Source organism: Ursus americanus, chromosome 2 (assembly GCF_024610735.1).
Source record: "Ursus americanus isolate L20-20 chromosome 2, mUrsAme1.1.p, whole genome shotgun sequence".
NCBI lineage: Eukaryota > Metazoa > Chordata > Mammalia > Carnivora > Ursidae > Ursus > Ursus americanus.
Genome location: NC_142128.1, coordinates 41863578 through 41875730, shown reverse-complemented (window position 1 = coordinate 41875730; position 12153 = coordinate 41863578). Strand labels below are relative to the sequence as shown.

Genomic DNA, 12153 nt, shown 5'->3' with positions numbered 1-12153 from the left:
AGTAAACAAAAAATTACAGACTGCACATGAGCACAAACTCACAGTAGGGCAAGTTAGTACATGCACACATAGCCTTCACATCCAAAGAGCTGTAGATACGGAAACCATCTGAAAGATTTTTAAGTGTTTATTTTTTTTTTTAAGATTTTATTTATTTGTTTGGCAGAGAGACAGCCAGCGAGAGAGGGAACACAGGCAGGGGGAGAGAGAGAGAGAAAGAAGCAGGCTCCCAGCGGAGGAGCCTGATGTGGGGCTCAATCCCAGGACTCTGAGATCACACCCTGAGCCGAAGGCAGACGCTTAACGACTGAGCCACCCAGGCGCCCCAGATTTTTAAGTGTTTAAATGGACAAAAAGCGATTTGATAAAAACAGGACAATAGCAAGTAGATTTGAAAATGAACTTAAATAATAATCCTAGAAATAATAGCATCTGAAATGAAACTTAATGAACTTACTGAAACGGTAAATGGGAGACAGTAAAATCTCTGAACATAGCTATAACCAAATCACCCAAATTGGCAATGTTTAATTTCAGAATTATCAGGGTTGAGTTGTCAGATGGTATTGTTGTTTCTGCTATAAGAAGCATTGCCTAACAGTGTAGGAAATCACAAATCCTAAAGTGTTATCTTGAGTTGCAGAAATGTATTGTTTGTACAGTCTGGATTTTTATAATGAAGTTTTTTTTTTTTACTTTTAAAAAAACATTCTTTTCCCTTTCGTGTGTAGCTGGTCCACATGTGTAACTATTTATTGTATATCCCTTTAGATCTAGTAGTTCTCTGAAGGAAGTAATTGGACAAGTAGTCAAAGATTGATGTAATTGCATGTTCATCATATATTCATAATAAAAAATGAAATTATTTTAAAAGCAGGAAGTCAGAGGTTGATTTTATGAATTATGGACTATTATGAAACCGTTGAATCAGTAGTCTAACTCCTGATTTATTTGCACAGAGAGGTATCTTCCTAGTATCATTTAACTGAGCTACAAAACAAAAAGCATTTTGGGCTCATTGTTATGAAAGAATGTACATGTGCATGTTGTGCATGTGATGGAAGTATCTGAAATGTAAAAGTGTTTATCCATGGGTGATAGTATTTTTGTCTCTTTTTTAAAATAAGCATACCTTTATATTTGGGAGAAAGCTCTTTTCATGTTGAAAAAAATTATATGCCTACTCGGATGCTTTGATACAATAATTTATCCATTGGCTAATATATACTGTCTTAAAAATGGTACTTATTATTACTAGTTGTCATTTTAAAGGGTTCTTAGAAGTGTAAGAGGAGAGGTGCCTGGGTGGCTCAGTCAGTTGAGTGTTTGCCTTTGGCTTGGGTCATGATCCCAACATCCTGGGATAAGCCCCGCATTGGCATTCTTTGCTCAGGGGGGAGTTGGGTTCTCCCTCTGCCTGCTCCTCCCCCTGCTTGTGCTCTCTCTCAGTCTCTCTCTCTCTCTCTCTCTGACAAGTAAATAAATAAAATCTTAAAAAGAAAAAAGGAAATGTAAGAGGATAATATCACCAGTACCAAATGTACTTTTTTTACATCTTATTAACTCACCAACTCAGTTTATCTAATATCAGGATTTGGAAGAAAAGGTCTTTGAAACCAAAACCAAATTATCTACATATGTCTTTGTTGTTGTTGTTGTTTTTCTTCTCTTTAATCATTGACCATTTACTGTAGGATACTGCCTTAGGCTGATTTTAGTTCATTGGAGATCTATATTTCTGATGGGATGAAAAATCCAGATTGAACTCCAGTCCTTTCACAGCTTATGGGAGCTGTATATATATATATATATCTACTTTTAGGCAAAATTTTTAAAAATAACTTTAATTGAAGTATAAATACATTTAATTCATAAGTGTGACAGCTCAATGAATTTTCACAAACCCAAACACCCCATTTAACAAGCATTCAGGTGAGAGAGAGAACACTGCCAGCGCCCGTTAAGCCCTTCCCATGCTCCTTTCCTTTTACTCCTACCACGTACCACACTACCTCATACCAGGGGTGACTGCTTTCCTGACTTTTAATGTTATGACTAGTAATGCCTATTTGTGAACCAAATATGAATGGAATCACATAGTATACAGTGGCTCCTTCCATTCACTACTGTTAATAAGCTTTATCAATGTTATTGCACATAGTCATAGTTTATACAAGAAAGATTTAAGTCTGTTTTATTATTTATTTTTTACGATTTTATTTATTAGACACAGCGAGAGAGAGAACATAAGCAGGGGGAGTGGGAGAGGGAGAAGCAGGCTTCCCATTGAGCAGGGAGCCCATTGAGCAGGGTTGATCCCAGAACCCTGGGATCATGGCCTGAGTCGAAGACAGACACCTAACGGCTAAGCCACCCAGGCACCCCTAGGTCAGTTTTAAAATTGGCAATGCCATAATTTTCAGATACAAATATATTTTTAAATACATAAAATAATAAAGCCTCTTAATTTTTAAATTTTGAAAAGTGTGAAAGTACAGAATGAGAATATTGTTTCTTAATAGAATGGGAAGAAAATATAAGAGGTTCTTTAATTACAAGCTTGACATAAATTATACAGGAGACTGTCAAAAAAGTCTGTTTCCTCTTGAGCAAAATTGTAAGAGTCTAGTCGAAAAGAGGTAATTACGTTCCCTTAACTCTGATTTCATCAGCTGTTGGTGGTGCTGTGTTCTGCTTTAGTTGCCACAGCGTAAAGACGAGTATTAAGAAACCGAAACTAGGCTATCGGAAAATGACAGAAAAGATGTGAAACCGCCTAGGGACAGAAGATTGACTATGTTGGTTGAGTTCAAATGGGTGAAAAGCTTTTGGAAAGCAGAGCGCTTAGACTTATTCTGTGGGGTTTGGGAAGGTGAGACTCAGATCAGTAAATGCAGGTTACAGAAAGGCAAATTTTACTTCACTCTTAGTAAGAAATTTTTTTAATAAAAGCATTTCATTATGGTAAATTTCAGATTAAAAAGTATAGAGTGACTGGTACAAGGGAAGAGATACATATGCATCCCTTGGATCCTCTTGTACATTTCCTAATACTTGGAAACAGTCTGTTCTACAAGGAACTCTGGTTCATTTTAATGGGAAGTAGTAGGTAGGGACCACAGTCTTGAGTATTAGAGGTGTTCAGTGCTACTGGAATTTCATTGTTTATAGGCCATTTGATGGAGATAGGGGAATAAGCATGTGTGTATGTGCGCACACATGCGTGTTAAAGATTTTGTACATTTCTAATTCCAGCTTAAAATTATAGGTTTGTTTTTTTTAAGATTTTTATTTTATTTATTTGACAGAGAGAGAGAGGCAGAGAGCACAAGCAGGGGGAATGGCAGAGGAGAGAGAGAAGCAGGGTCCCCGTTGAGCAGAGAGAGTGATGTGGGGCTCAATCCCAGGACCCTGGGATCATGACCTGAGCCCAAGTTAGACACTTAACTGACTGAACTACCCAGGCACCCCAAAATTACAGCGTTTTTAGTTAACCTCTTTGATTTTGTATTATATCACCTTCCTTCTTCCACAATTTTGGTTTGTAATGACATTCATATAGTACTTATTTGATCTGTTTGTCTATCAATTATCCATCTATCTAGGTTCAAAACAATTATACCAATATACCAATACTGATACTCTCGCTGGATGCAATTTAAGATTTTTTTTTATGGGCAGCTTTTTGTCTTTAAAACATGTTGTCTAAATACTGTGTTTTAAACTAATTCAAAACAGGGGTGCCTGGGTGGCTCAGTCGGTTAAGCTTCCAGCTCTTGATTTCAGCTCCGGTCATGTTATCAGGGTTGTGGGATTGAACCCTGTGTGGGGTTCTGTGCTTAGTGAGGAGTCTGCTTGTCTTTCTCTCTCTCTCTGCCCCTCCCCCTACTTGTGCTCGTGCATGCTCTCTCATCTCTAAAATAAATACATAAATCTTTTAAAAAGATAATTCAAAATAATTGTTTTCCATGTAGCTATGTAGTTAATTTGATAGATGTATTTGTTTACATTGTTTTCAATATTTAGAGATGTGGAATATTTTTCTATATGATGTAATTTTGTTTCTTAAATATTTAAAACACTAACTGCAAAGTTAGAACCATAAGCAAATGCAGAGATCTAACTTCTAGGTTTCTTTCCTTCCTCATAGGTCACCATTTTCATTCATTTTTCGTTTTTTCTTCCATGTTTATATAATCAGGTATATACTCATATTCCTCTATCCTGCTTTTTTCATCTAACAGTATATTCTTGAAGAGCATCACAGCAGTATGTCGATACCTCCTTATTTTTTTTCCAGTTTCATAGTACTTCGTTGTACAGATATACTTTGGTTTATTCAACCACTCTCCTGTAGATAATCATTTTAGGGATTTGCTATTAAAATAGTGGCAGGGGCACCTGTCTGGCTTTTTCATCTCAGGGTTGTGAGTTCAAGCCCCCCGTAGGGTGTAGAGATTCTTAAAAATAAAATCTTAAAACATAGTGGTACGTTTTATAGCTTTCTGTAGCCATTGTATTTCTGCCGATGTCTCTCGGAATAGCTCTCCCACAGTGGGATTCCTTGGTCAGAGGCATAGTTAATGTAGGTGGTAGTTTCCTAGTTCTCACCGATCTCCCTGCTGTAACAGGAGTCATACCGTGTTACATAGAGTTCATGTCTGGATGTTTGTGTTTTGTTGCTCTGCCCTGTTCCATTGGTTCTTTCGTCTTTTCAGATGTCAGTTCCATACTGTTTTCACGATAGAAGCTTTAAAAAATACTTTTAACATTTGGTGCAGTTATCCCCTTTCTTTTCTTCTTTTCATGTTTGGGTTGGGGAGCAGAGAGATAGAATCTTACACCGGCTCCATGGATGCGGGGCTTGATCTCACAACTCTGAGATCATGATCTGAGCTGAAATCAAGAGTGAGACACTTGGGGCACCTGGGTGGCGCAGTCGTTAAGCGTCTGCCTTCGGCTCAGGGTGTGATCCCAGCGTTCTGGGATCAAGCACCACATCAGGCTCATCTGCTAGGAGCCTGCTTCTTCCTCTCCCACTCCCCCTGCTTGTGTTCCCTCTCTCACTGGCTGTCTCTCTCTGTCAAATAAATAAGTAAAATCTTAAAAAAAAAAAAAAAAAGTGAGTGAGACACTTAGCCAACTGAGCCACCCAGGTGCCCCAACTTTTCTTCTTTTTAGATTTTGCTAGGTATTCTTGCTTGTCGGTTTTTCCCAATGAATATGATAATTTTTCTTATTCCTGAAAGAAATCTTGGTGGTATTTTTATAGGGATAACATTAAATTTATAAATTTGTTTAGGGAAAAATTGTCATCTTTATGTTGTCTTATCCACGAACACAGTATGTCTTTCCATTTGTTCAAGTCTTTCATTTCTGTTTCATGGTTAAAAAGAACTCTTTCTGTCAATTATTACTTTAATTGTTTAAAAAAAAACTATGCTGAAGGAAAAAAGAGGAAGTGGATAAAAGAGCTCTTTTTTTTTTTTTTTTTAAGATTTTATGTTTTTATTTGACAGATAACGAGAGAGAGAGCATAAGCAGGAGAAGCAGCAAGGAGAGGGAGAGGGGGTGGGAGAAGCTGCCTCCCCACTAAGCGAGGAGCCTAATGCGGGCTCGAAACCAGGACGCTGGGGTCCTGGGATCATGACCTGAGCTGAAGGCAGACTTTTAACCGACTGAGCCACCCAGGCGCCCTAGAAGACAACTCTTTAATTGTTATCCAAAAGTAAAACAGATTGCTGTGTGAAGTAATGAATTCACTTGTAAAGTATACGGTGAGGATTCATGAACTGGATAACAATTTATGTTAATGACTTAAAAGTTACTTGGAGCCCAAAAATGTTATGTAAAAATACATTCTAAAGAAAATATGAATGTATTTCATTGTCCTTTTTATTCGTGTCACTTAAGAGGGAACTGGAGTGACTACTCATTCTAGACCGTAAGTGAGAGTGAGCTAAAGGAGTGGAAATGGGTGGGGTCATACAGCGCTGGTTGGAAATCTTTGAAATCAATGAAGGAGGTAGGCTGTGATAGATTATTTTAAAAGAGGACCATGGGATATTGTAACTAACAATATTTCTGTTTTCAAAAACAGTGTATTTGTATGCTGATGTGCATTTATTCAGTTTAATGTAAAGTAAGAATAGACTGGTAATTTGCCTTTTTAAAACAATGTCAGAAAAGGATAGGGATATTTCTAAATACTGAGTAATATATAGATTTATATGGTAGGTTGGAAGTCAAAAAAGATAACATTTTGCTAGCCTCTGACAGCAGCGGAGGAACTCACATCCTGTGACACAGTGTAACATTTGTCAGGTTTTTTTTTTTCAAAAAGCACTATTGCCTACCTTTTACCTGATACGTGATCAGTTGGTTTGTTCACTTATAATGCTAAACGGAAGTGATAGAAGGTTTACTTACTCTCTCTGAAACCTTTTTCTTGTTCAAATTTTAGGACCCTTCAAAGTTGTACAAGAAAACAGGTGATGTTGCAGCCGTTGAATGCCAGTCTGAAGAGAGCATCCATCTTCATTCACAGGGAGAAAACAGTCCTTTGTCTAAGAAGCTTTCTCCAGTGCACTCAGAAATGACAGATTACATTAATGCGGCATCATCTACTCTTGTTGGTGGCCGGGATCCTGATTTACAGGACAGAGCATTACTTAATGGAGGAACTAGTGTGACAGAAAAGTTGGCACAGCTCATTGCAACTTGTCCTCCCTCTAAGTCTTCCAAGACTAAACCGAAGAAGTTAGGAACTGGCACTACTGCGGGATTGGTTAGCAAGGATTTGATCAGGAAAGCAGGTGTTGGCTCTGTAGCTGGAATAATACATAAGGACTTAATAAAAAAACCAGCTATCAGCACAGCAGTTGGATTGGTAACTAAAGATCCTGGGAAAAAGCCAGTGTTTAATGCAACAGTAGGATTGGTCAATAAGGACTCTGTGAAAAAACTAGGAGCTGGCACTACAGCAGTATTCATTAATAAAGACTTAGGCAGAAAGCCAGGGACTGTCACTACAGTAGGACTGCTGAGCAAGGATTCAGGAAAGAAGCTAGGAATTGGTATTGTTCCAGGTTTAGTGAATAAGGAATCTGGAAAGAAGTTAGGACTTGGCACTGTGGTTGGACTGGTTAATAAAGACTTGGGCAAGAAGTTGAGTTCTACTGTCGGCCTGGTGGCCAAGGACTGTGCAAAGAAGATTGTAGCCAATTCAACAATGGGATTAGTTACTAAGGACATGGGAAAGAAACTAGTGAGTTGTTCAATGGCAGGACTGGTCAGTAAAGATGCCATAAACCTTAAAGCCGAAGCACTGCTCCCTACTCAGGAACCACTAAAGGCTTCTTGTAGTACAAACATCAGTAGTCATGAAAGTCAGGAACTTCCTGAATCCCTGAAAGATAGTACCACCAGCAAAACTTTTGAGAAGAATGTTATACGGCAGAGTAAAGAAAGCATATTGGAAAAGTTCTCAGTTCGAAAAGAAATCATTAATTTGGAGAAAGAAATGTTTAATGAAGGAACGTGCATTCAGCAGGACAGTTTCTCATCCAGTGACAGGGGGCCTTATGAAACCTCAAAGCATGAAAAGCAACCTCCCGTGTATTGCACTTCTCCGGACTTTCAAATGGGAGCTGCTTCTGATGCATCTACAGCAAAATCCCCTTTTAGTGCAGTAGGAGAAAGCAATCTCCCTTCCCCATCACCTACTGTATCTGTTAATCCTTTAACCAGAAGTCCCCCTGAAACTTCTTCACAGTTGGCCCCTAATCCGTTACTTTTGAGTCCTACCACAGAATTAATGGAAGAAATTTCTGAATCTGTTGGGAAGAACCAGTTTACTTCTGAAAGTACCCATTTGAACATTGGTCATAGGTCTGTGGGTCACAGCATGAGTATTGAATGTAAAGGGATTGATAAAGAGCTAACTGATTCAAAAACTACACATATAGATATTCCAAGAATAAGCTCTTCCCTGGGAAAAAAGCCAAGTTTGACTTCTGAATCCAGTATTCACACAATAACCCCTTCAGTTGTTAACTTCACTAGTTTATTTAGTAACAAGCCCTTTCTAAAACTTGGTGCGGTCACTGCGTCTGACAAACACTGCCAGGTTGCTGAAAGCCTAAGCACTAGTTTGCAGTCCAAACCATTAAAAAAAAGGAAAGGAAGAAAACCTCGGTGGACTAAAGTGGTGGCAAGGAGCACATGCCGGTCTCCAAAAGGGCTAGAATTAGAAAGATCAGAGCTTTTTAAAAATGTTTCATGTAGCTCACTATCGAATAGTAATTCTGAGCCAGCCAAGTTTATGAAAAACATTGGACCATCTTCGTTTGTAGATCATGACTTCCTTAAACGTCGATTGCCAAAGTTGAGCAAGTCCACAACTCCATCTCTTGCTCTCTTAACTGATAGTGAAAAACCATCTCACAAGGCTTTTGCTACTCACAAACTATCCTCCAGTATGTGTGTCTCTAGTGACCTGTTGTCTGATATTTACAAGCCCAAAAGAGGAAGACCTAAAGCTAAGGAGATGCCTCAACTGGAAGGTCCACCTAAAAGGACTTTAAAAATCCCTGCCTCTAAAGTTTTTTCTTTGCAGTCTAAGGAAGAACAGGAACCCCCAATTTTACAGCCAGAAATTGAAATTCCTTCCTTCAAACAAAGCCTTTCTGTGTCTCCTTTTCCAAAAAAGCGAGGCAGACCGAAGAGGCAGATGAGGTCACCGGTCAAGATGAAGCCACCTGTACTGTCAGTGGCTCCGTTTGTTGCCACCGAGAGTCCAAGCAAGCTAGAGTCTGAAAGTGACAACCGTCGAAGCAGCAGTGATTTCTTTGAGAGTGAGGATCAGCTTCAGGACCCAGATGATCTGGACGACAGTCGTAGGCCAGCTGTCTGCACCATGAGTGACCTTGAGATGGAACCAGATAAAAAAATTACCAAGAGAAACAATGGACAATTAATGAAAACAATTATCCGCAAAATAAATAAAATGAAGACTTTAAAGAGGAAGAAGCTGTTGAATCAGATTCTTTCCAGCTCTGTAGAATCAAGTAATAAAGGGAAAGTGCAATCCAAACTCCACAACACAGTGTCGAGTCTTGCGGCTACGTTTGGCTCTAAATTGGGCCAACAGATAAATGTCAGCAAGAAAGGAACCATTTACATAGGAAAGAGAAGGGGTCGAAAACCAAAAACTGTTTTAAATGGCATTCTTTCTGGTAGCCCTACCAGCCTTGCTGTCCTTGAGCAAACTGCTCAGCAGGCAGCTGGCTCAGCATTAGGACAGATCCTTCCCCCTTTACTGCCTTCGTCTGCTAGTAGTTCTGAGATTCTTCCATCACCTATTTGCTCTCAGTCTTCTGGGACTAGTGGAGGTCAGAGCCCTGTAAGTAGTGACGCAGGCTTCGTTGAACCCAGTTCAGTGCCATATTTGCATTTACACTCCAGACAGGGCAGCATGATTCAGACTCTTGCAATGAAGAAGGCCTCAAAGGGGAGGAGGCGACTCTCTCCTCCTACTTTGTTGCCAAATTCTCCTTCACACTTGAGTGAACTCACCTCTCTGAAAGAAGCTACTCCTTCTCCCATTAGTGAGTCTCACAGTGATGAGACCATTCCCAGTGATAGTGGAATTGGAACAGATAATAACAGCACATCAGACAGAGCAGAGAAATTTTGTGGACAGAAAAAGAGGAGGCATTCTTTTGAACATGTTTCTCTGATTCCCCCTGAAACCTCTACAGTCCTGAGCAGTCTTAAAGAAAAACATAAACATAAATGTAAGCGCAGGAATCACGATTACCTCAGCTATGACAAGATGAAAAGGCAGAAACGAAAACGGAAAAAGAAATACCCCCAGCTCCGAAGCAGACAGGATCCGGACTTCATCGCAGATCTGGAGGAATTGATAAGTCGTCTGAGCGAAATTCGAATCACCCATCGAAGTCATCATTTTATCCCCCGAGACCTGCTGCCAACTATTTTTCGAATCAACTTTAATAGTTTCTATACACATCCTTCTTTCCCCTTAGACCCTTTGCACTACATTCGAAAACCCGACTTAAAAAAGAAGAGAGGGAGACCTCCTAAGATGAGGGAGGCAATGGCGGAGATGCCCTTCATGCATAGCCTCAGTTTTCCTCTTTCTAGTACTGGATTCTATCCTTCCTATGGCATGCCTTATTCTCCCTCACCCCTTACAGCCACTCCCCTAGGATTAGGTTACTATGGAAGGTACCCTCCCACTCTCTATCCTCCTCCTCCTTCTCCTTCTTTCACCCCCCCACTTCCACCTCCTTCCTATATGCATGCTGGTCATTTACTTCTCAATCCCACCAAATACCATAAGAAAAAGCATAAACTACTTCGACAGGAGGCCTTTCTCACAACCAGCAGGACTCCCCTCCTTTCCATGAGTACCTACCCTAGCGTTCCTCCCGAGATGGCCTATGGTTGGATGGTCGAGCACAAACATAGGCACCGTCACAAGCACAGAGAACACCGTTCTTCTGAGCAACCCCAGGTTTCCATGGACACTGGCTCTTCCAGATCTGTTTTGGAGTCTTTGAAACGCTATCGATTTGGAAAGGAAACTGTTGGAGAGCGATATAAACATAAGGAAAAGCACCGATGTCATATGTCCTGCCCTCATCTCTCTCCTTCCAAAAGCTTAATAAATAGAGAAGAGCAGTGGGTCCACCGAGAGCCTTCAGAATCTAGTCCATTGGCTTTGGGATTGCAAACACCTTTACAGATTGACTGTTCAGAAAGTTCTCCAAGTTTATCCCTTGGAGGATTCACTCCCAACTCTGATCCTGCCAGCAGTGATGAACACACAAACCTTTTCACAAGTGCAATAGTGCAAGGCAGCTGCAGAGTCTCCAACCCTAACTCCAGTGGCCGGAAGAAATTAACTGACAGTCCTGGACTGTTTTCCGCACAGGACACTTCACTAACTCGGCCTCACAGAAAGGAGCCACTGCCTTCCAGCGAAAGGGCAGTACAGACCATGACAGGTAAGGGGGTTATTTTGTTTCCTTGTTATTTGTGTGGGAAAAGGAGGTTATTTTGCCTTCAGGTTTCCTGGTACGTGTATGTGGGCTTTTAATAGATCTGCTTTTTGGTTTGTTTTTGTTCTTATAAATAAATGTGAAATGTTGTCTTCAAAGTTCTCATTTTCAATAGATGGGAGAAGTAAGATAAGGCATGTCTTTGCAGTAATTTTGAATTTTGAGAAGAAATGTCATAAAAACAAATAACACTCAACTTTTGGAAACCAGGAAAAATGATTCATTCTTATGCAGAAAGTCCATTACAGTTTCTTCAGTGATAAATGGCTCACAGATACCTGTTAATAGCTGTGCAAGATTTTTAATATATGCTAATTTAATAATTAGAAGTGATTTTATGTTATAGGAAGAAATATTGTTAACCCTGTATGTCTCATAATAAAAATCTAAGCATTCAAAATTATCAGCTTCATGAAAGGTAACAATATTCAGGGGGACTTCATTCTGCAGAGTTATCTCTAGATATCTTCATAAGAGCTGCTTCAGTTGCATATAAAATAACATGAAGCAAATCTACATAATAAATACATTTGTAACATCTACAAAGTGTCTTCAGAATTGAAACAAAGATAGTAAACAAACGGGAAGCATTGCCCAATCGTGTAGGAGGCATCTCTAATCAGAAGTTCTTTATCAGAGAACTCAACCCTGGGGGTTTGTAAATTAACCCTAGGGAGTCCATAGACGCTCTCTTGTTATAAATAAAATTATCTGTGTGTATGCTTGTATGTGTTTTTCAGGAGAAAAACCATACATTTCATCAGATTCTCCAAGTAAATTCTCTAGGCCTCCATATCCATTCCATATCCATAAGAGGGTAATCATGACAAGTAATGAGATTATAGTGTTTATGAAGGGATTTGCACATAGTGCACAGATGTTAATTGGTAGTATTATTCCCCCCAAAATTAAAAACTTGTTTATGAGAGGAAATGATAACCCTTACCTCAGAGATAAGTTTTTGCTCCTGATGTTCATTCATGAACTTTTAAAAACTAAAAGCCATTTTGGTTGAGAAACTGAGCATTCTTTATTTTTTAACAATGTAATAAAAAGAAAAAAAAAT

General features: G+C 39.4%; 1 protein-coding gene across 7 annotated transcripts in view; it reads left to right on the top strand.

The window, feature by feature from the left end:
- The window catches only part of ASH1L (ASH1 like histone lysine methyltransferase), a 173883-nt gene that overhangs the window by 50745 nt on the left and 110985 nt on the right, over positions 1 to 12153 (top strand). For all 7 annotated transcript variants that reach the window (XM_045784076.2, XM_087854942.1, XM_087854935.1 and 4 more), the window contains one exon: positions 6464 to 11033. In XM_045784076.2, coding sequence (XP_045640032.2) covers positions 6464 to 11033 — 4570 coding nt within the window. The remainder of the gene's footprint in view (positions 1 to 6463; positions 11034 to 12153) is intronic.